The sequence below is a fragment of the Phaseolus vulgaris genome, chromosome 2 (genome assembly GCF_000499845.2).
Source record: "Phaseolus vulgaris cultivar G19833 chromosome 2, P. vulgaris v2.0, whole genome shotgun sequence".
NCBI lineage: Eukaryota > Viridiplantae > Streptophyta > Magnoliopsida > Fabales > Fabaceae > Phaseolus > Phaseolus vulgaris.
The window spans coordinates 45,142,090-45,165,780 of record NC_023758.2 but is presented as its reverse complement, the minus strand read 5'-3'; the positions used below and the strand labels follow the sequence as shown (position 1 = coordinate 45,165,780).

Here is a 23,691-nt window from a genome sequence, read left to right as displayed (position 1 = left end):
AATAAAAATAAATATTAATATTCAAAATGTTATTTTACATATTATTTAAAAGAAATAAAATTATAATTAACGAATATTTTCATTAATTAAATTATAACAATAATCAAATAATACATATCATTCATAGTTTTTTTAATTTTAAAAATTAAAAAATTTATTTATTATTTTTTATTTATATTTTTTTATCAAGATTTTTGAGAAATATATTTCACATAAAAATTGAAAAATATATTTTTGTTATGAGAAAACACCATAATTGAATTTGCCTCCACTTTAGACTGTGCATAAAGAATATCAAATAACACCAAATTTTTAAAATGTTTTTCATATTATTTTTCTCATAGTTTTCTTATATCAGCCTTTGTCTAAAAATAATAAGTGTACGTCAAACCACATTTCATTTTAAAACTATTTTTTTTTTAAATTCAATTGAAGTAATATTTCCAATTTTACCATTTAAAAACAAAACAAATTTATTATATTTTAATATTATGAAGGGTAAATTTGAAAACAAAATGTGTACACCAAAACATCATTATAAAAAAAATCTCCTACATTATAAATATAGATAACAAATATTATTGCTTTAAAATTACAAAATAATTAATGTTTAAATTAATTAAGTGGTAACAACCTTACAAATATCAGATGTTACAACGCATGAGGATAAAAGATATAACAATATGAAAAATAAAAAGATCCTAATTGCTACATAATTTGAATGATAAAGTTGTAAAATGTCATACATAAATTGCTATTGCAATTAATGAAGTTAAAAATAAAAATCTATTATTGCGTGGTATTACTGACAAGAAAGTGAGATGTGAAAAAGATAAAAGGTAACCTAAATTATTGCACAACACAAAACAATTTCAAATCTTAGTTCCTAACTATATTTACAGAAGAAACTCCACTCCAACAACACTTCAAATAAATTTAATTCTGTTTTTTTTTTCAATCAACTTTACCTGTCCTGTTATTTTTTTAGTTGATAAACCAAAAGGAAGGAGAAGTGGAATATTTAAAGTTTTTAATATCAAAAGTACAATAATTTTTTTTGCGAAAAAAAATTATTTTTCAATATTTAATTGTATTTTTATTTAAAGATAGTGACTAATTCTGTTTACTAGAAGTATTTTTTATTTAATCGATATCACTTTAGTGTTTTTATCTTGTGTTAAATTGAACTTAACATTTTAAGCTTTTACATAAATCAAGATAAAATACTTAAAACTTTAGCAAAAATAATATATATATATATATATATATATATATATATTCTGATCCTAAATCATTAAACTTAAAATTTTTGTATATAGTTTTTCATCATAAAGAGAAAAATTGTTGAAACCAAATTCATCATATTATGGAATTTAAGTGTTTTAAAATTAAATTGCTACTGAATTCTTTAGAAAATATATCAATAATGAGTGCACAAGTGTCCTCTAATTTAAAAGTAATGTGTTAGATTGAAACATAGTGTAACAATGTTGAAATGGTAAAGAGACAGTCACAACTTTAAAATCTTTATTATTACAAGATTAAACCTTTAGTTTGAAATTTTGTTTACATTTTTCATAAAACTAATATTTGATTTGCTTGTATCCTACCACAATGCTTCTAATTGATCTTAACATAACATTATCCACAAGTGATTTGCATTATAACTTGTGCAAGTGACAAATAACTCACAGTAACATAAACGAGTTAAAACAATTTTATTTGTTTTAACATTGTTTGATAATTTCATCCTCGAATGCACTACATGATCAATTGCCCCCAAAGTTATAGTTTGACCAAGCCAATTATAGAAGTTGTTTTCTTTATAAGTACTTACATAAACACATTGGACGAAAACTAAGTACATGCATCCTAGAAGGAAGAACTCTTCCAATTTTTCAAAATGTCTAGAAATATTGTACATAATAAATCCAACTCAAAATAGTTCAAATTCACTAGGAAGAATTCGAATTCAACTCAAACCAATCCTCCTCAACTTACAAGTTTATTTTTCTTGTTTTATTTATGTGGTATACCTTTTTCTCAATGAAACATGTATATGACAAGAGGGAATGGTTAAATATGTTAAAGTTTGCCGAAACAACTAGTCTAAAAAAATGGTATGGTAGAGAAGGGGAAACTGGTTATGTTGGTAGTAAAAGCAAATCTAAATGATGAGGTTGAGGTGACAGGAACACAAGTCTAACAACAAAGGTGGTATTAGAGCATCTTCAATGTAAACAACTCATGAGGTGCTCCATATTTAGATTTATTATGGTACATAATATTTAATGATGGTGATATAGAAGAATAAAACATTGCCTTTAAACAACTCCAACTGTCATGTCAAAATGCTCCGGCATAAAAGTTGTTTCAAGCAACAAAACATCTTATCCTTCGAGGAGGTAGGGATGATGAACCAAAAGGGGTGAGAGAAAGGAGAAAGAAAATAATTTTAAAAAAATGATTTGGTACAAACAATGCATCATCTCCTTAGTTGGCTGCACTTCCCATCCACACGAAAAGTAGCCATTATTTGTACACTATTTCAGGCTATATTTCCTCTATTCCACCAAACCATCATGGAAACAGCACAGCATCAATTCATTACAAAACCAAAACCCCTCCTCACATTTTGCTTTAAAAATACACTTAAATCCATCAGCTAAATCATTCCAATTAACTGGTAGGGAAATTTCTACAACACTACTTTTCTATCTCTTTATTCAATCAATTAAATCTACACTTTCTACTATATTTTCATTATCTATTTGTCATTGCAGATCGGGTAGTGAAAATTCCTACCAATAAATTTGAATGATTTAGTTGAAGGATTTAAAATAAATAAACATATTACGGTTAAAAGGCATTATATCCAAATTAGTCTAGCTAGCTAAATACATTATGACAGAACAGAAGGTATCAAACTGGAGCAGAGTTCCCGGAACTACCGGTGGAACTTAACAGACACGCGATAAGAACCTCCACTTAACGGGTCTACGTGAATATAATATACCTAAAACGGGAAGAAGGGAAAGGAATAGATAACCAGCTGTACATATCAAAAGATGAACAATGGTTGAAGCAAAAAATGTATATACTCCAAAACTTGTTGTTCAGGGTTCTTCCTTCACAAAGTAACTCTGAGGCAAGGAAAATTCTTCTTCCTGAGTAAGCAAATCAATCTCATCATCATCTGTTTTCTGAGGAAGAAAGATAAACCACTACATTTTATCAGCTCTCAAAATCCACAGCACAATGTTAAAATACCACAAACCCACATCTTATTTGAGGGTAGCAAGATGAATGGGAAGAACCACAACTTATTGATAACATACCAGCATTTCTATGTTGTAGAACCGATCCAACAATTGAAGAACCTCCTCAGAAGAAAAGTGTCTGTCAAACTTCCTCTTTAGAAATTCCATCAGACCATAAAGGACAAAGTGGCGATGTACTCCTTCATGAAAGCAACATTAATTGTAAGCATTAAATTTGATGAATCTATCTTGATCCAACTAGAGTTAACTATCTAACAAGGGAATACTTTATAAGGACAAAGTGATCATCCATGACCCATCTTAGCATAACCCTTGATAAAAATAAGAAATGCAAAGTATCAAATAACAGCTAAACAAGCAGCAATTACATGTAATGGGTTCATTAATGAAACTCAAGAAAGTGCAATTCATTGATCGCTACAAATGCTTACTGTTTATTTGAAAGGCTAGTGCACAAATTTGACAAAACTTTCTCAATCAATGATGGTAAATAATTCATTTTTAACCATATAACTTACTACATAGTGTTCAAATCTAACCAGATATCACTTACAGCAGAAACGGATAAAATTTTACATTTTTTCAATTACGAAACCTCAAAGTAAACAGGGAGCTTAATGCAGTATGCCTTGGCCTCACTTCAATTAACACAAAGCATCTTTTCTTTGTAATCCCCTTTCTAGATAATAAATGTATATTCAAGAACATGCTCAAGATACAGAAATCACCCTCATTATTTAATTTGAAATTCAGTATTACTGTTATTAAAAAGGATTTCATGCATATAAAAATATCTTGTAAATCAACTGTCAAGCATTCGAAATATATGCATTCTATAATTGAAAAAAAAAATACATTAGTATTTTGTCCAGGAACAACATAGAAAGACAGTTTGAAGTTGTCATATCACTGGAACAACTTTTTATTGTTTAAAACAATGTCACATGCTATAGATTTTTACAGAATAAAAAGTAAATTATAAAAGGAGTAATTGAAGATAAGGCCATCACCCTTGATCTCATGAATCTGTTATGTAGATAAACTGAAAATAACCAAATAGCAACTTCTGCAGTTCTTGAAAAAATTATACGTACCAAAATATATCTTAAATAATCAATTTTAGGAATCATTTATAAGTGCTCAAATTGAGAAGATGGCCCCCTGCCCAAAGGAAAAAACAATTTTAACTAAAATCCCACTTACTAGGACACACAATGCCAACTCCCATGATTTAGCAGTTGGTGCTACTGTCCACAAACTATGAAGCACCAGTAGATATCAAACGTCTAGTAATGTTGCAACTTCAATTGTTTTCTTTCTAGTTAGACAACATTACTAATTATGTATTGATAATTTTCCAGTTCACAGCAACAAATTGTATTTTACATTCACTTTCAAATTTAATTAGAGAAAATAGGCTATGTACTGAAAATGTAAAGCATATTTACACTGTCATTCAATTGACAAACCACCATGTATGGTAAGTTTGTTGACTTTTACAATAACTACCTTAAAAGTCATACCAACAATGATTTAGGATTGGTTGGCTGGTTGGCTGACAGTGTAAAATATTTATACTAACAGTCCATAGTCAATAACCTCATTTAATTACATATAATTTTCCACCCACATTTCATTTTGGAAAAGAAAAACATTATTTTTCCTTTTCACATATCAATACCAAAATTGTTATATCAAAATCATCCATAATCCTCAAAGAGTTATGTGTGCATGTGCATGTGCATGTATGTGAACATGCGTGTGTATTACCTTGTAGCCTCATTGGAGGGTAAATCTCAAGAGCTTCCAACAATCTCATCTCCAATTCAACCTGTGATTGCTCCTGTCAACATAACCAGATGTCAATTCCAAACCCAAATTCAAATTTCAAAGAGAGATAGAGAGACAGAGACCTTGGGGAGAGAGGAAGCAGAGGAAGGAGGAGGTTTGCAAGGAGAGTGGACGGACATGCCATCTTGTTCCTCCTCTTTGGGTTTCCCAGCTCTTCCACCACTGCTCATTTGTGTCTTTATATGCTGATCACAACACAGATTACACGAAGATAGGAATATCTCAGATTGAAACTGCAGCAAATAGAAATAAAAAGTTGGAAAGAGAACATAATTCATAACTTCAACAAGGCAGTTGGAAAGTGCCAATCATCATGACATTACACCTTGTGCATTAGTGTAGCAGGATAGCATGTGCAAGTTATTAATATCAAGCTTAATAGTTTTTAAGTTGTTAATTGTGTGAGTACCCAAAGCTAATTCGTATATGACAGAGCCGGCAGAGCACATGTCAAACTGAGAAATTTGCAATTTGATCACTCCATTGCTTGAAAGCAAGTCTGGCATACATTTTGAGAATGAGGATATCGGCACACATTGTATTCACTGTTCTGTGTTTCACCAATTGGAATAATATTCATCCCTTTTTTAGATGTACAGAACTCATTATAGCATCTTAAGTTAAGATTGGTAAAAGCCAACCCCATAGCAATTACAATAAAAGCCAAGAAAGAAAAGTGAATCAAAATAATTGAATTGTACAATGGCATGCACTGTAGGATAAATTGTAACGGACACGTACAATGAACTACAAGCTCTTCCCAGTTTTGTTTGAGCAGAAAGGAGGCTGTATTATGTAAAATATGAGAAATTGATGACATTGGACAAAGGGATAAACCTAACCAAAAGTATATATTAAAGACACAGCACTATATTTTGTTCTAACAGTCCAAATGGGGGTCATCATTTGACCTGTATCAATCATTACACATATCAGCAGCAAATATTGTCAAGCCAGGTGGCAGTGTATAGGCATAGTTTTTGGAAGCATTATTGGTGCTGAATTTGCCAGGTGTATTACATCATTGTTAATCAATTTGTGTTCAAGGTTTTACCAGACATGCAAGGTTTTAAAAATGGCCTATGATCGTTATTGCGAACGCGATTTCCGCCACAACGTCAAGGTTTTTGGACTGCAATTGCAATCACAACAAGATTATTTCTCCACAATTTTCTACAATAACAAGAACCGCAAAGAAAACGCGCACCCTTAGAGCAAAACCTCACTTAATAGTGTGATCAACTTCTCAAAAATCACAGTCTAATTCGCCAATGTAAGGGTTACCCTTTGTTTTGCAGAAAAGGGAAATATAATTTGAAAAGAAAGACAAGAAAAAGAAATAGAAGAAGCAACAAGAAAAAAAAAACACGAATAGCAGTAGCAGCAGAAATGAGGAGCAAGAAAAAAGATTCATTTGAAGAAAAAAACAGTAACTTGAATGAATGAGAAGGGCGTAATCTTACCAATTGATGACTGGGCTTAGCACTAACGCAGGAACGAACGCTTGGTGAACAAATAGAAGAAAGCATAAACCCTGAGAACGAAAAGAAGAAGAAGAAGAAGAAGAAGAACTTTATAGAGTAAATGAAGTGAAATTGGGTATTTGTTTTAAATTAAATTGGGTTGATTATTTAAATTAATTATGCAAACCTTTCTTAAAAAGCATATAAGTGTCGTAATTAAAATAAAACTTTAATTCCAAAATTTTCTTATTTAATGTGACTTTAGTATATGAAACTATGATTATATTCCCTAAAACATTTTATTAGTTTCTGGTTTTTTTATTTTGTGGAAACTTGTTTGATTTCATTAGTAATTAGTAATGAATGGTTTATAATGCATGAATTTATTATATTTTTATCTCTTTATCTACTCAGACTTTATTTATTTTGCCTTTTCATATAAGCTGAGACTTTGTTAAAAAATATTTACTCTTTTTATACGTTATCTTATAATGATAATGATAAAAAAAATATTTTATTTATATTTGTACTGTCATTTTGTATTTTTTATATTACAATCATTATTGTGACTATTACATTATTTATAATATTTATTTTAGTATTCCAACATTACAATTTAAGACATTCATACAATTATTTTTTATAGTAAAATATGTATTTGAATTATATATTGTTTTGACATTATTATATTTTGGGGTATTTTAATCACTACGCAGGTTAAATTAATGAAAGTGTAATGTTTTGCCAAATTATTTTTAGTTTAGTTTAAAATTGAGTATAAATATTATAAGACATGGTATAAAATTAATAATAAATACATGACATTATAACACAGCAATTAAAAAAGTAATCAATGTAATTAAATTAACATTTAACTAGTCGTGGGGGCTTTAAGCCTACCACGTAAAAAATGTAATCAGAATATTTATACATTACAATAGTTTAAAATTAAGTAAAAACAAAAATTATAATACTTATAAGATATATTTCATCAATAAAAAAAATATAAATATAAAATAATTACACACTTTTATATGGGAGTGGAAATAGGATATATAAAAAAAAGGTACTTGCTTAACAATTTTATTATTTGTATATGTGTTATCATAATCTTATAAATATTACGAAACAATGAAAATATTTATTGAGGTATTTTTTTAAGAACTGGTATTTTTTAAAATTACTCAACTCAAATAAAAAAGAAAATGAACTTTGCTCATCTCACTTGGTAGAAGTTTGCTTTAACTTTTAGAATCTCAAGTTTATGTTTTAAATGTGAAAAAAAAAAACATTCAAAAGTAGAAAATTTGCAATTACTTCTTGCACTTAATCAAATTTAAAAATGCATCAAATTTACATGAAATGATAAAAATGCTCTTTCACAAAAAGGGATTTGGATAAAAAAATACATTTTAAACCCTCCTTTTCGAAATATATTTGTAGTTATTTTCATAATATATTTTTTACATTCTGAATTAACTTTTTCAGAATAAAATTTTGATTTTGAATGTTTCTGAATTTTCATTTCTATAACACACCAATCTATTTTAGATTAACTTTCAGAATGTATTTTGTTTTAATTCTAAATATTTATTTTCAAAAGTAAAGAATATTTTTGAAATTTTAAAAATATGTAGGTAACAGGTTAAAAAAGGTTGAGTGTAAAAAGAATTTTACTAGAAAATTTAGAAACTGTTTTATTGGCCTTGCAAAGCACTATATTTGTTATTTCAATTTCTTTTTCAAAAAAGAGGAGGTCAATTTAGAAAAAAGGGGTGTGAGAATAAGAAAAGGCCTATAAGTCTTAGGACCCATGACAATTTCTGTTAAATCAATTTAAAAAACTAAAAGCTGATTAAATTGAAAAAAATAGAGTCATTATTAGTAATGTATGTTTTATTAGTAATATTTATTGTTCAATGATTTCTTTAATTGGAATAAATGACTTCGTAATATGTTTATTAATGTTGATTAACTAGTTCGTATGAGTAAAAACAAATATTTTTTTCAATCACAAAATTTTACGTATACTAAATTAAGTACTTACTATCATCATTGAATTAAAATTTTACATAGAATTCCCAACTCTACATTATATATGCATTAAAAAACCAAGTCTCGTGAATCTAAGAAAAGAAATTAATTTACAAAATTAAGCAAAATATATTTTATAAATACATTAATGTTTTAAATTAATAAAATATTTTTTAGTTAGTGTATATTAACTTTTTTTTCTTGGTACAAAGTGTATTTTAACTTTAAGAGTAAACCACCAACTTAAGCGGTTTTTTAAAATTAATAAAATGACAAAATAGTTTTTAAAGCTGCGTATCATCAATCAATTTAGTACTTAAAATTATAATGGACAATTTATGTGATCCGTAAAATAAATAAAATGACGAGATGGTTCTTAAAATCATAAATTGTCAATCAAATTAATCCTTAAAAATGTAATAATAAAACAAATCGACCTTAATTACAAAAATGTTTGATTGCATTTTTTTTCACCTAGATATATTTTTATGTTTTTCTAATGAATTAGAACTATTTAAATCTTCTAAAATTAGGAAATAATTTTTTTATTATTTCAATATAAAGTACATTAAAATAATATTATTAGAGAATCACTTCATTGTGCGTGTTTCATATCATAATAAAGGTGAAAAGAAACGAGAGTTTACTTTAGATATCTTAAAATTTTGTCACCGTTTTATTTTTAAAACTTTTAAAATTAAAATAATTAGTAATTATTTTTTAAAATATTTTTGTCTATTTAATATATCAATTTGAGAATACATTATATAATTCGAATGACTAAATTAATGGATGATGCACATTTTAAAAAAGTTGTTGAAATGGCCAATTTGATTAGCTAGTACAATTTCAACAACTAAATTGATGGTTTAGTATGAATTAAATATGAATAATTTTAGATAATTAAAAAATAAAAATAATTTATTTTTACCATTTATAGATATTTTAATAAGAAAGAAGGTCCCACAAGAGAAAGGAAAAGGGAAATTAAGAAGCATGTCCCATTCTCACGAGGTTAGTAGAGAAACAATAAAGTGAAGAGTATCTTCCTTTTCCCTTCACTCTTTAAGATTCTTGTCCCTCTTTGCTTTCTAAACCTATTCTGCATATCTATCATTTCAATTTTTCTATTCATTGCATTCAATTCTGTCCCTCAATCACACATGCATGTTGCAAATGCATTTCATTCAGTGGGTCCTAACACACAGGGTTACAACATTTTCCCTCTATCCATTACAGTCTACAACTACACTTTCAATCTCCAACTATACTCAATCAAAAAACCTAAAATAAGCTTTATTCATTTTATAAAAATTCTTTACAATAATACAAAAATCAGAATTCATTCATTTCATTACAACTAAAAATATATTTAAGTCATTTTATTTTAAAAAAATAAAAAATAAAATAACAAGGTCATTATTAAAAAGTGAACTTTAAGTGTAACTTTATCTTATAAAACTAACTTATAAGATAAGGTTTACACACTTATATATTATGAAATGTTCTAATCTCTAATCGATGTGAAATCTTATTATGGATGGTTCAATAACGACACACGTCATTATGAGTATTCCAATAACGATCTGATAGTGAGTAGTATGATAAGTCAAAGATAGACTCAGAAATAACTCTGATATCATATTAAATAGTGAATTTTAAGTTTAACTCATTCTTATAAAACTGATTTATAGATATCTCCATCCACTTACCAGTTATATAATAATCTTTATTACATGGGAAATCTCCAACCATCATAAGAAAACTCATTTAAGTTTCTTCCTGCATTAAAAATTGTGTCTAGTGGTCCTTATAACGTCGTATCATATCACTCATAATAATAAAGAAACTTCAAAAAGCTTACATATTTTTATTCCGATAATAAGAAACTCAGTTTAAGAAATATCTTTTTATGATAAAGAAACAATATTTTTGTACAATATGAAACTTTTTAAGATGAAGAAACTGTGTCAAGAAACTAATTCTTAAGCAACTACATAAGGAATTGGAGTTGCTCAGTTGCAAGTAGAATTAATCTTAAGGGCTATAAACAAAAGTATTTGGTTTCTTGCTGATAAAAAAAACAGAAAAAAACAGAAGCATTTGGATTATTCATGTTGAATAAATTTTGAATGAAGAAAAAGAATTGAATGATATTGATGGGGTTATATAACTTCTAACAGATAAGGATAGGGTTAGATTGAGATGAATTAAAGGCTTCACAAGACACATATGATACATACTCTCTACATACATTACTTTCACTGTAATCCATTTCCCTCTGTTTTCTGCAATCTTCTCTGTACTCAGAATAATATCTATAAAGTAACATAGATAGAAATGCACACACACACGGCAATTTTTAAATTAATATTAACAACAGTAGTTTTTTCGATTTGAAAAGTGACACTAGAATGATTTCTGCAACATGCTTACTAGGATTAGTCTATGTTAATAAATACTAAGCAAAAGTGATGTTATTTAGTTGGAAGTATATATTGTGTTTATAAGAGAATACATAGTTATATCAAGTACAATAGTGATGCCCTTTTCCTTCTGCAAACTTCTCGTTCTCACCTCTTAGTCCTTTGTTCTCTTCTTCAATTCTTCTACCCCATCCAAAACACAAGCCAACATTCGTCAAAACAAAAGAAAACAACACCAAATGATGTCTGGTTGGATGCAAGACACAGAAGAACAAAACTCTGCTTCGTGGTCAAGCCCAAACGCCAACGAACTAAGCTTCTTCTCACTGTGTGCCTACAAACCCATTCCTGAGATCCATGAAGAATGGCACGTGCCCAACAACATGGCCTTCTCCACCAACTTTGCTGATAACATGTTACTACAACAACACCAACCATTGCACACTTTCTCTTCTTCCACCAACCTTGACCTATCTCAAGGGCTCAACTCCCTCACTCCCAAACCCTCCTTTTACCCGTTGGAGCATGGCTTTCGCGCGGCTTCCGATGTGGGACTTCTTGACCCTCAACCTTTGAACAAGGTTCATCATGGCGGTGTCTTATTCACCTCAAATGGCAATAACCAGTTAGCCCTTCCAAATTTAGCAACCATGTGTGCAATGCCTCCCCTACAAGATGGTCTTGGATTTTCGGGATTCAAGAATATTGGTGACTCTGATCATGCGGAGGGTTCAAGAAAGGCCTTACTGAGACCCCTTGAATCGTTCCCTCCATCAGGTGCACAACCAACACTTTTTCAGAAGCGAGCAGCACTAAGGAAAAGCTTGGAACATAACCTCAAAGGCAAGAGTAAAGGGAATAGTGATAGTAACAAGAGGAAGACGTGTAATAATGGAGAAGGTGTTGAATGGTCGGGGTTGAATTATGATTCTGACGAGAGTGATGAGAATAAGACGATGGAAGAGAGTGGAAGGTACGGTGGAAACAGCTCGAATGCGAATAGTACCACCGTCAATGGCGGCGTGGATCAAAAGGGCAAGAAGAAGACAGGGATACCTGCGAAGAATTTGATGGCTGAACGCCGCCGAAGGAAGAAGCTCAATGATAGACTCTATATGCTGAGATCCATTGTTCCCAATATTAGCAAAGTAAGACAAAATTTTCTTTTACACCAAACTTGATGCATTCATTCAATTACCTTTAGTTTTGTTTTTCATGTCATACTTTTACCTCAATATAATCTTTGTGTAATTAAGGATAGATAACATATGTTATAATGCAGAAACTTCAATTCTAAATATTTTAGTACACCACTAGTTCAAAACACACAGAAAATAAGAAAAAAATGTGAGTTTTACCATGATGGAATGAATAACCACCACTTTATTGTTACTTTTTTCTTCAGTTAGGAACTAGGGTTACTGAATCATGGTATATGCTGCACATGATTCATAATATTCACTCATAAATCAAGACATAAGAACTGATTATGGTAACTAATCAACATATATGTATATATATCATGGTTTTCATATGTATGGATTTGTTGAATTATTTGACAAGTTTTGTTTAAAACTAAGATGGATAGGGCTTCAATACTTGGGGATGCAGTAGAGTATTTGAAGGAACTTCTGCAAAGGATCGGTGACCTTCACAATGAATTGGAGTCAACACCACATGCTGGCTCTTCATTGACTTCAAGCTTTCTTCATCCTTTGACACCCAATTTACCAACACGTATGCAAGAAGAACTTTGTCTCAGTTCATTGCCAAGCCCTAATGGCCAACCTGTGAGGGTAATATTGCTTGCCCTTTTCTGGAACTTCTTCTTTTTCCCATATATATATATATATATATATATATATATATATATATATATATATATATATATATATATATCCTTCAATCCACATGCCTTTCTTAATTTCTGTTCCTATTTCTGGGTGTGAATATCATATATGACTCGACAACAACAAAAATGAGCAAGTTAGATTTTGCTTGTTCTTCGAAGTGCATGATTGCATGAAAAGAGTACCTTTCTCATTTCCTTTTTATATTATTCATTCTAAAAACAAAAGTAAAATAAAACGTTACACTATGTTTGTTTTACGATTTTAAATTTTATCCCAAAACTTATGAAGTTGGGAATTTCCGAAACATATTTGGAATCCCATATCGATTACAGATAACAGATAAAAACATTTCATTGTATATAAGTAGTTCATGAGTGAATTTGTTGGATTAAGTTAGAGTTAAAGTTTTCTTTTTAACAGGGAAAGTAATAAGAATCTGTTTGTTTTATTTTGGTTTCCATGATAAAAACGGGAAATGAATGAGAGTATGGAAGGTTATTTGTTATCTCAATTATAAGTTCAATTTCTATTCTGATTTTATTTTAAATTTTTAAAATATTCTTAAAGTATTAAAATTTAATTAAACATGGTTTAAATATATATACTTAATAAATTTCGTAATTATATGCTTAGACAGTGTGATTTATAAAAGCATAATATTATGCCTTAAAATAAAGGTCTGCAAAGATTTATCTGTATTAATTAAAGTATTAGTTTTTAATTAGGAATGGAGAAAGTTGAATTTAGTAATTTTACTGTTAAGCAAAATTCATCAAAGCCAAGCCAAGTCTTGTATGAATATTTATTTGCTGTTAACAAGTATTTTCTGAGTTGTTAATGAGTAAAAAATGGGAAGTATTGAATAAAGTATAAAAGCATTTAATACATTAAAAGTCAAAATTGATTCCTTATTAAATAGATGTGGGCAATAGTTAGCATTTAACACGAATAAATAGTATTAATATTTGAGATAAAGATTTATGGTGATGAAATTAAGAGAAAAAAAATGGTGGAAATATAGGTTGAGGTTGGGTTGGGTGAAGGAAGAGGAGTAAAGATTCAGATGTGTTGTGAGAGGAAACCTGGTCTCTTGCTGTCCACCATGAGGGCTCTCGACAACCTTGGCATAGACATTCACCAAGCAGTCATCACCTACTGCAATGGCTTTGCCATGGATATTTTCCGAGCTCAGGTTAATCTCTTTTTATTCTTTAATCCTCATTATACAATAATAATTATTGTGCACTATATTCATATCAGAGCTTTTATACTGTTATCGAAAATCATGGTTAATATAATAATATTCTTATAGAATTCAACAAGCATGATGAGAAAAAATTCTGGACATTGTGTGTATTCATTGTTTATTGAGTGTAAAAGAAAGTAAAAGGGTTTAATAGTTTAGAAATATAAAATGTATTCAATCATTCATTTAGTAAATAGAAGGAATTGTAAGACATTGTCAAAAGATTCAGAATTGTTCGTATTATACTTCTTCCCAGGAATATTCCTTGCTTTATAATTAAGGTTGTACTTTGTATTGAGATTATACCTAGGAATTAAAAATTGTGAGCATTATGAATTGATGAGTTTTTTTGAGGCTGAGGGCTGATTTTCTCTCTCAATCAGCTACGCAACGAAGGTCAAGATGTGCATCCAGAGCAAATCAAAGCAATTCTATTAGATTCAGCTGGCTTCCATAGCATGAACTAATGGCAAGAAACAAACTACAGGCACTACCTTTACAAAAGGTCAATTTAGCAGACCTCGTGTTTTTTATGCTCAAAATTTAAGTGTACTTTACAGACTCATCTAACTTTTGCTCAGTTGAATTAGGATAAATTTTATTTTACTAATTAAAAGCACTACTAAATTTTGGGACCTTTTGAAACGAAATCTGATGATGGTCTCCACTGAGTTTAGGGACACTCTGAAAATGCATGTTTGAATCAAGCTTGTTTCTAAATTCCACCGTCTTGCTTGTACAATTAGAAGGGACAAAAGCTTTAATGCAATGCTTTCTCTTCTTTTTTAATCATTCATTAATCTTGCTCTTTCCGACGATTCACCTCTCCTTTTTCCAAAAATGAAAAGGAGATAAAGATGAAAAATATGGAGGAAAAAAAGAACTTTTACCAGACAAAACTGAAACTTCAATGCTGGCTTCTAAAGAGGCCAGGATAAATGGGGTCTCATGCATCTGAGCAAAAATTAAAGGTTCGGCCAAACACAGTCCCCACAGTAGGCTACTTTTAGTGTAGATAAATAATGAATTCCATGGGCCAATGTTTATTAGACATAAAGGACAGAACCACGGAAAATAATGAGGTCCACAACGTGGGCATACAGAGTATGTTTCTTGTTCAGAAAAGTACAATCAATTTTTTTAATTTTGAAATATTATTATTGGATATTGAACGATGGTGCTTTCAAGGAATGAAGTTTTATCACGTAACCACGTTACACATATCTCAGATAGGACCACACCACAACCAGCAGTGCCATCCCAAATAACCACAAATACATTTCACTAAAGAATTTTCAAATCCTCCATCAAAGATTTCCAGACCCAAGTGTCCACTTTCTTCTCTCGTGACATGACTTCGACTTCAATCCACACCGTCCGTGACAAGACGGTAATGGCCGCACTCGCCAAACACCAAGCACAAAAACAAAGACTTTGAGGCAAAATTAAATTACACATCCCCAAAAGCATATCAATATTTAAATATCCAGTGATTTCCACAAGTTCACAATACTGGCACAAACTACCCCACTAGAATAAGAGACAATCATATTTAAAATCAGATAACCGCCCTTCTATATGAACTTAATTACATTAATGAGTTCGGGTTCTAAGGAAGCAGAGAGTAAACCTATATACAGGGTAGGAAGGTAGGATCGCAGAAGGCAATTACATACTACTATATTAGGAGTGTCTAACAGGGAAGAGGCATATATACTAATACTACTACTTCAACGACAAGGTCCAAAATTGGATGGATACTCATTCATGCCATCCATATTCTGATTCCAAACACGAGCAGTTACTTTATAAAACAGTCAGATTCAGAATTAGAATTTTCTTCTTCAGGTCATATTCTCCAACTGGGGATGGCTTTATGACAGTCACCTCCTACTTTCCACTCCAGTTCGGAATCTGTCAAAACAACACATTTTTATACCATGAGATTCTTTTGAGTAAAACTGGATTCAAAATTCATATATGGGGAGCACGATAAATTATAAAGTTACCTGGAAGCTATGGAAATCAAATCTATACGAATTATCAGGCCTCTGAAGCTGAATGATTCAGCTGACATTTTATTTCTTGTGCCTCTACACCTTCACTAACCGATTGATTCTCTTCATTCTTTGAACTCAAGGTACCCGGGCTCATTTTCTGAATCTCCTCTTTGGGGTAGATATAAATTTTGCGTACCATAGCAACAAATTCCCTGATTTAAATAGAATTATCCAACATGACGTGTCATTTTAAAGAAAATAAAATAACATGCACCAGTCTATAATAAACTAAAGGTGTACAATCAGAGATGCTTACTGCCACGGATCATCACCAACAAGCATCATATCGCCCTCATTGTCAGTGTAGACAATAAGCCAATCTTTTTGGGGAGAGGTTAATTCACCTCCAAATTCAAATAGCTGATCTAATTCAGCGATTAACTCATCATACGCACTGAATTTTGTGAGGTCTACCGACCTACCAAGTGCAATCCCTTTCTTGTGAACCTAAAATAAAAGCATTTTGATTAATTTTTTCCTGCAAAACTATTGATGTTCGCAAGTTAAAATCAGAAATTAAAAAGGGGGACTTACTTTAGTGCAACTTCTAGCAGAACCACTATTAGATTTGGGTTGAACATCTTTCAGATGTGGCTGAGAATTTTGCGACAGCTTTTCATGGTCGTCAATCAGCAGACCATCAGCCGGTTTCAATCCCCTTGAATTCTCAGACTTCGTGTCATTTTCAAATGTATGCTGTTGGTTATGCATGTGACCAACTGGCTCAATTGCAACATTCCTTTGTGATACAGAAGGGTCCAGAACAATGGGGCTACTAAGAAGTGAGATGCCAAATAGCTTGCAGTCACTGTCCTTCGGTTTTCCTGATATTGGTTTGGGTAACAGTTCTCTAGAACGAGGACTCTCATATTGAGTTGACAGTGGAGGAGGCATCAAAAAGTTTCCATGTGAATGCTCAACTTTGTGCCCATGAAGCACAGTATAGTCACCAAATGCACTGCTAAACCTCATATTCCCTCGAACTTGACAAGTTGTATCACCACCTTGAGCAGAGGCTTTTGTATTAGAGTCCAAGAGATTGAGTGGTAGACTGGGCCATGGACTAAGAACATTATGTTTGCCTTCGCGGTCCAAAAAATGTTTTCTACTAAGGTTAGCTACAGGACCATTTTGATCAACAAATGATGGATGGGAAGATTGATCTCCATGGACCCCAAAGCCAGAAAGTAGATCTGGATATGTTGGTTCATGCCTTCCCATTGACATCCAGCTCTCTGATCCATACCTTCTTGAGGTGGAAACAACATCAATCTTTTCGTCATCTGCAGCAGATGACCACGCAGACTTCTCTGCCGTATCAGATTCATTGCTTTCGGCAAAATTTACTCTCAAGGTCGATAATTCTTGACCTTGCAAGACCCTTTGAAACCCACTAGCTGGCAAAGGGTCTACACTCACTTTAGACGATGCTGTTAATTACCAACAAATATCAGGCTTTACAAACTCACAAATGCGTAGCAAAGATTAAAATCTTGTATATATCGAATATAAAAAGTGACTTGTCTGTACCTTCACGGGTAAGAACAGAGGAATCTGGGGATGATGGAACCACATTAGATCGAGGCCTCTTAGGCCTGGGCATAGGTAAAGGGTTAAGAGCAGGAGGAGCGAGGGCCGGCTCTATTTTCCATTGGGAAACTCTCTCAGGACGAGGTACGTTAGAAGTTTCATCCCATCTCACCTGGAAAAACAACACACGCAGGGAACTCCATTATAAAATGTCCAATTCAACAGACATACAATAGTGACATGAAAGCCGGAATGCAACCTTAAGACTTCTCCATTTGGAGTTAGGCCACCTTTTGGGATCAGCATCTTCAATTCCAACAATGGTACCGGTAAACCTACAAAGTTGCCATTTAGAGTCCAGTAATTTCTTTCATTAAAATTATATGTTCAATAATAATACAGCACTGCTAAATTACATAGACAACTACGCTACCCATTCATACCTTTGCTCGGGAGCCTCTTCACCTTCAAATCTCATTTTGAACCGCATCCCGATGGTGTAATTGTTTTTTAGAGACTCCATGTACTGATCATACGGAACTATAAATTCAGCTGGACTAGTCCTGTAAATAAATTTGACAACATTGCTGTAAATGCTGCGAAGGAAAACAACAAAAAGGAAACACTCAAATTCATTCATGTCCATGCGGTTGTCCAAGGAAACAACAAGGTACAAACCTAGGTTTGTAATACACGGTGAACATGGTTCCAGTCAATATGGCATGCCAAGCAGTTGCGAGAACACCAAGATGCATACTGTGGCTCGAGATAACCGAGGACGGAACGTTACCCTGCTGCCTCATTGCACGCCTAACACCAACTCGAAGTTCCCCATTCTCACCCCTGAAAGTTCCTAAATTAGTCTGTGCCGAGAAAGCAAACAAAACCAGATAAATCTAGAACCCTATTCATTAATTAACAAACCTCAAAAATATAAACGCATCCCCAGCAACCAGCCTCTTGGAGCTCACAAAAACACTCCATCCGCTTTGCAGCAAGTGTCTACGCGGTTGACCTGAAATTAACTCCACTCATCAGTCATAGGAAAAAAAAAAGTAAGAACACGAACTTAAAAAACAAGATCCACAGTTAATATTAAATAATCACCCCGAAAAATATGCCTGAATCGCCACTCGTTCCCGTGTAGATCCTTGGCCACCAACTCCTGGGTAGGTGGCTGCTTTGACATGTCCTGCCAACAAACACGAAACAGGGGAAGACACCGCCCAACTTCAGCACACAAAACAAACAAAGCACGTGGAAGGGTAAAATGGTAAAAAAAATAAAACCAACCAGCGGAGGGAGGCATTCATCAGCATGTCGTCTCAACACCGAAAATCCACCGTGAGTACTCGTATCAGAAGCCGTCAGCGTTTTACAAAACGAATGCACGTGAAACCGAGGAGGCGGTGCCGGAGGACCCTCCTTCTCCACCGCATTTTCGTCTTGCTATCATCCAGATCCACAAAGAAAAATAAGGACGACGTCGTTGCGGAATTACACCACACCCAGAAACTAAAATAAGATTAATTAACTTACATTTGGCTCAGGAAGCAAGGTCACTTGAGCAAACACCTCGTCTGTGTCTGGCTCCGCCTGAAAATTTTCGCCAGAAAGGAAATAAGTACCACGATATATAACTTCATCCACCAACTCAGTTTAAAAGCCGAGAAAATTAACCATTGCTACCTTGAGCATGACGTTGATGACCCGACAAAGGATCTTCGGTGGTAGATCGTAAACCGGCATATGCTGTTCCGCTACCTGATTTGTCGACGCTTCCACCTAATGTGCGTGTGCGCCATAAAAACAAACACTCGTGTTCAAACCAAATATAGAAAACACAAGTACACCAAATTTCACTGTAGAAACCAAGTCCGCTTGCGAGAGACAGAGCCAGAAGCGGAACTCCACAGAGTAGCGCCGCATCTGAACTCCCTCTCACCGAACCGGTGGAAGAACACTTACCTGCTCTATATGTCCTTGAGGAAAGTAGAACACGCGCTCTCCTTCTCTAGGTACCGTCACCAGCGGACCCGCGCACGCGTGCCAAAGCTCCCGGTAAAGCGCTGTCTCCGCGTCTGAAACCAAAAAACACGTTATCGTCACGCCAAACACTACCCAAGGCACGAACTAATGGTTTCCGCGGAAAAAACCACGTTACCTCTGGCGGATGACGAAGAAGAACCATTCTGAGGCTCTCCTCCAGCGTTCCTAACATCGTTGCCGTTGTTGAAGCCACCGGAACTGTTTTCTCCTTTTCCGTTCACCAAATTTCCCTTGATTGATACCTCCGACGACGCCATTTTTTTTCCGTTGAAGCTCCTCACAGATCTCTCTCACACCACATGGCAAGATCGGAGCCTCCGCTTTTCTTCACCGTTGCAGAATCCAAACACAAAATCCTCAAACCGCGCGACCAAATTAACGCACACGAAGCAACACCAATTCCCAAAAACTCTCTCTCTCTCTCTACACCTTCAGAGGACTCTTTCAACCAATCTCTCTCTTTCTCTGTTTCTCTCTCTATCTCCTTCTATCTTTCTTTTTATATTTTATTTTATATTTTATTTGTTCTCTCTCAGTTGATAAATGACTTGCATTGCAGCACCAGAACCAGTGTCGGAGAGGGAGACTTAACCAGAGTGGTCAAAACAGCGTACAATCAATTAAACCGCGGTCAATTCCTAACCACTCTGGGCAACCGGCTTTTACCGGTTGAGCCCCGTTGGAAACCGGATACACCCGGTGGTAGTGTTTTCCCTCACAGGGCAGCACGATCTCCTTGGCGGCTCCTGCGACAGTGAAAGACGTCTGTATTAACGGCGTTAACAGACGTGGATGAGTTATTGGATGCGGCATCTAATACCGTTTGTCTTGACGGTCGCGGGAAAGTTGCACTGTTTTTATTGGGAAATGGCGTTGTCTCGCTGTGAACGGCAGCGATATGCAATTGCAACGAGGGCGCATTTAACACCACCCGCGCAACTTAACCATAGTTTGTTTTTGTTTTCTTTTTTAATTTTAACCATTGAATTAAATAATGAAAAAAATGGTAGAAATATTAGCTGTTTTATTATTATTTAATTTATTTATTGGGATTGTGATAAGAAGTTTGATGCGCGAGGACGGTAGGGCACCACACAACTGTGAAGACTGAACAGCAGTTGTCGCCCCATTTGCGTCTTTTCCATCTTTCTCTTATCCCATCCATCTTAATGCCCATTGCATTTATGCATTTTCACATCGCAATCCAAACCCTCTTTCCATCTACCATCTTCTCTTTATCCATTTTGCGTTAACCACTCAACCTCTTTCTTTCATCTTACTGTTACAACCTTCATTTTACTTATCATCTCATTTTTTTCTAACCACCAAAACATCATTTCATTTCCCAATTCAAACCACCAATAATCTCTTCAAAAACCCTCCTACGAAATTTACCTCATTTGATTTAGCCCATAAGCTCTTTAGTCAAAAAGCACAATAAAACTTGGTCAAGTTCAAGAAAGTCTACCAAGAATATGCACACATATACACTTGTGTATACTCGTCAGCACACACACTTCAACTATTGTATTTCCTTTTTTAATACGCAACCATTTTCTATTTTTAACCTTCTCAGACAAAGATATGTACCCATTATACCAATATTCTCCTTTTTTATTTATTTATTATTATTATTATTCCAGATACATTATTTATTTCTCAAGTTATTTCAAAACTCATGGATGCGTGGCCATTTTCAAATATTAATTTCTCTCCTTGGCCATGGTCCAGGACCACACAACAACATATTTGGACGTGTGCTATGAAGTGTGAGCCAACACTTGAAAATATCTGATTAACTTGTAGTCCCTTGATTGATCAACTATTCATTTTTTTTTTCTCAGCAGCAAATGAAGGGAGGATTACAAGTGTACACAAAAGGACGTGTTCTTGTTGAGTTGAAAGAAGAATAGATGAACCATACATGCATAGAGAATTTTTTACTTAGAAACTAATTACAACTCGACACGTCTTGTTCGTGGCAAATACACACCTGTTAAATATTAAATACACATAAATACCGTGAGAGACATGTATACATTAAGGAGACAAGTGATTATTACATGCCTAAAACTTTTAAAACTCTAACAATTAACAAATTCATCCACATCTTTCTATTCAACTCTTTTAAACTTTCTTAACTCTTCTTAAATTAAAGTGGGTAATGTGGAGTTAGACCAGCATGACAAAGTTGAAAATATTTGCTCTGTTGTCATAGTTTAATAGTTTCTTTGCACAAACATTCTCATCTTGTCTCTCTTGTGAAAACAACTTGTATTTTATCTTACTAATAATATTATTCAAATCTATTTGTTTCTTCTACTTACAAGATTGTTGATTTCAAAATATTAATATATAATTTATATGTTCAATGTAAACATATTTGTTAACAAATTTTCAATGTAAACCATGTATAAAAAAATATACAAGCAAAAAAGCATGCACCTTTCAACACACACAAAATAAATATGCTATAGAAATTTTAAAAAAAAATCATTGTATGTGTATTCTTTAAAAATAATTAAATGCAGTGTATGTGTATTGTTTTTTCTAGATATTTATTTACATTAAAAAAACATGAAACACTTTCAAATGTCCTTGATTTTTTTATTTTTTTTTTCATGATAAACAAGATAAAAATTACATGAAGCTTTATTAATTCACGTTTTAGGGTTTACAGGGTATAGCCTTTGCAATTTGTTATTTCTTATGACTAAACAATTATGTGAAGCTTGTTAAATATAAAAGTTTTATTTCGCTTTCAATAAACTTCATTCATAGATTAGTATAACTAGTATGAATTTTAACTAATATTAAAGTATATTGAATGATTCAAAAATATATATTAAATATGAATAAATATAAGTGGAGGTTACATTACAAATGAGGGAGATTTACATATATATATATATATATATATATATATATATATATATATCCTCTTCTTGTTCCCACATTGTACTATATGTAATGTCATAAATATTTTTATAATGTTAATATTCTCATACTTTGGTTTGGATATAGCTTTTTTATTTTAATGTTAAGACATGATAACATGCATAGTGGTCAAATATTTTAATGTGTTGCACTTCATTGAATGAAGGGTTGTTTATTATATTTCACAATTAAGATTAATTAAAGAAATCATTATTCAGACTAAAAAGTAGTGTAAAAATATGATTAAGATTTTTTTTTTAAACAAACACTGTAATTATATTTTAGGTTTCAAAAACAATTTACTCAAAATAGATTCTATCTAAACTTAAAACAATTCACTTCGTTTATTCAAAACTTTCGTTTATCCATTATGTAACGTGATAATGGATGATGATAATAGTATTGGATATGAACTAAAAGTTAAAATAAGAACAATAAATTTATTTTTTAAACACGCGTTTCCTTCAAATAAAAAACACTACTAGATTTGAATATTTTAAGTTCATTAAAAAAATGTGTATCAAATATAAATATATGCTAAAGTTTATATACCAAAATAAAATAATAAAATAGTGCAAGATGTTTTTGTATGAATTAGGAAGGTTTTATTTTTTTTTCTATATATGTGCTGAATAGATTTTGGTAAATACGTGAAAATATTGATACACAAAATTTAGCATACATTAAACTTAATTGGGCAATTGTCTCTTTAGTGAGTCGAAAGATGTTTGATCATATGTGATGAAGCTGGGTAAGACTAGACAGGTCTTGATTCAGTACAGAAAATAATAATATATAATTTTTTTTAAGAAACACAAGTCTTTTATTGCACTTTTCTTACTCCCACGGTAATTTTGGGAACAATTTTTTTATCATTCTTTTAGTATTTAACAGATAGTATTATTATTATTTGGACAACCCTGAATTTTATTTCAATTTTTTAAATAGAATATTATATATA

At 32.2% G+C, this 23,691-nt stretch overlaps 3 protein-coding genes across 4 annotated transcripts; 1 reads left to right on the top strand and 2 right to left on the bottom strand.

Moving 5' to 3' along the window:
* Positions 1-2,853: 2,853 nt before the first annotated feature.
* Positions 2,854-6,713, bottom strand: LOC137812572 (uncharacterized). Of its 2 annotated transcripts, none has more exons than XM_068614653.1 (5): positions 6,596-6,713; positions 5,195-5,317; positions 5,052-5,124; positions 3,339-3,460; positions 2,854-3,203 (listed from the first exon to the last, which is right to left on the bottom strand). In XM_068614653.1, the coding sequence occupies exons 1-5, from the start codon at positions 6,659-6,661 to the stop codon at positions 3,117-3,119; spliced, it is 471 nt and encodes a 156-aa protein (XP_068470754.1). In that variant the 5' UTR covers positions 6,662-6,713; the 3' UTR covers positions 2,854-3,116. The 2 variants fall into 2 exon arrangements, with proteins under 2 accessions (XP_068470754.1, XP_068470753.1); XM_068614652.1 differs by having other exon boundaries at positions 5,195-5,365; positions 6,596-6,708.
* Positions 6,714-11,137: 4,424 nt separating this feature from the next.
* LOC137812571 (transcription factor ICE1-like) lies at positions 11,138-14,946 on the top strand. Its single transcript, XM_068614651.1, has 4 exons — positions 11,138-12,203; positions 12,636-12,851; positions 13,930-14,100; positions 14,538-14,946. Exons 1-4 carry the CDS (start codon positions 11,295-11,297, stop codon positions 14,619-14,621), a joined length of 1,380 nt encoding a protein of 459 aa, XP_068470752.1. The 5' UTR covers positions 11,138-11,294; the 3' UTR covers positions 14,622-14,946.
* A 658-nt stretch (positions 14,947-15,604) lies between these two features.
* LOC137812570 (auxin response factor 2B) lies at positions 15,605-20,688 on the bottom strand. Its single transcript, XM_068614650.1, has 15 exons — positions 19,909-20,688; positions 19,713-19,825; positions 19,434-19,529; positions 19,284-19,340; positions 19,038-19,193; positions 18,852-18,936; positions 18,669-18,759; positions 18,423-18,587; positions 18,188-18,307; positions 18,004-18,079; positions 17,745-17,916; positions 16,749-17,644; positions 16,471-16,661; positions 16,164-16,366; positions 15,605-16,068 (listed from the first exon to the last, which is right to left on the bottom strand). The coding sequence occupies exons 1-14, from the start codon at positions 20,048-20,050 to the stop codon at positions 16,198-16,200; spliced, it is 2,529 nt and encodes an 842-aa protein (XP_068470751.1). The 5' UTR covers positions 20,051-20,688; the 3' UTR covers positions 15,605-16,068; positions 16,164-16,197.
* Positions 20,689-23,691: the final 3,003 nt, after the last annotated feature.

Coding starts and splice junctions, on each gene's coding strand:
- LOC137812572 (XM_068614652.1), bottom strand. CDS start 6,661: ATGCTTTCTTCTATTTGTTCACCAAGCGTTCGTTCCTGCGTTAGTGCT. Junction 5,366..6,595: donor CTAAGCCCAGTCATCAATTG/GTAAGATTACGC, acceptor TATTTGCTGCAG/TTTCAATCTGAGATATTCCT. Junction 3,204..3,338: donor TCTACAACATAGAAATGCTG/GTATGTTATCAA, acceptor TTTCTTCCTCAG/AAAACAGATGATGATGAGAT.
- LOC137812571 (XM_068614651.1), top strand. CDS start 11,295: ATGATGTCTGGTTGGATGCAAGACACAGAAGAACAAAACTCTGCTTCG. Junction 12,852..13,929: donor CTAATGGCCAACCTGTGAGG/GTAATATTGCTT, acceptor GTGGAAATATAG/GTTGAGGTTGGGTTGGGTGA. Junction 14,101..14,537: donor TGGATATTTTCCGAGCTCAG/GTTAATCTCTTT, acceptor TCTCTCAATCAG/CTACGCAACGAAGGTCAAGA.
- LOC137812570 (XM_068614650.1), bottom strand. CDS start 20,050: ATGGCGTCGTCGGAGGTATCAATCAAGGGAAATTTGGTGAACGGAAAA. Junction 18,308..18,422: donor ACCGTGTATTACAAACCTAG/GTTTGTACCTTG, acceptor ATTTATTTACAG/GACTAGTCCAGCTGAATTTA. Junction 18,080..18,187: donor GAAGAGGCTCCCGAGCAAAG/GTATGAATGGGT, acceptor GCAACTTTGTAG/GTTTACCGGTACCATTGTTG.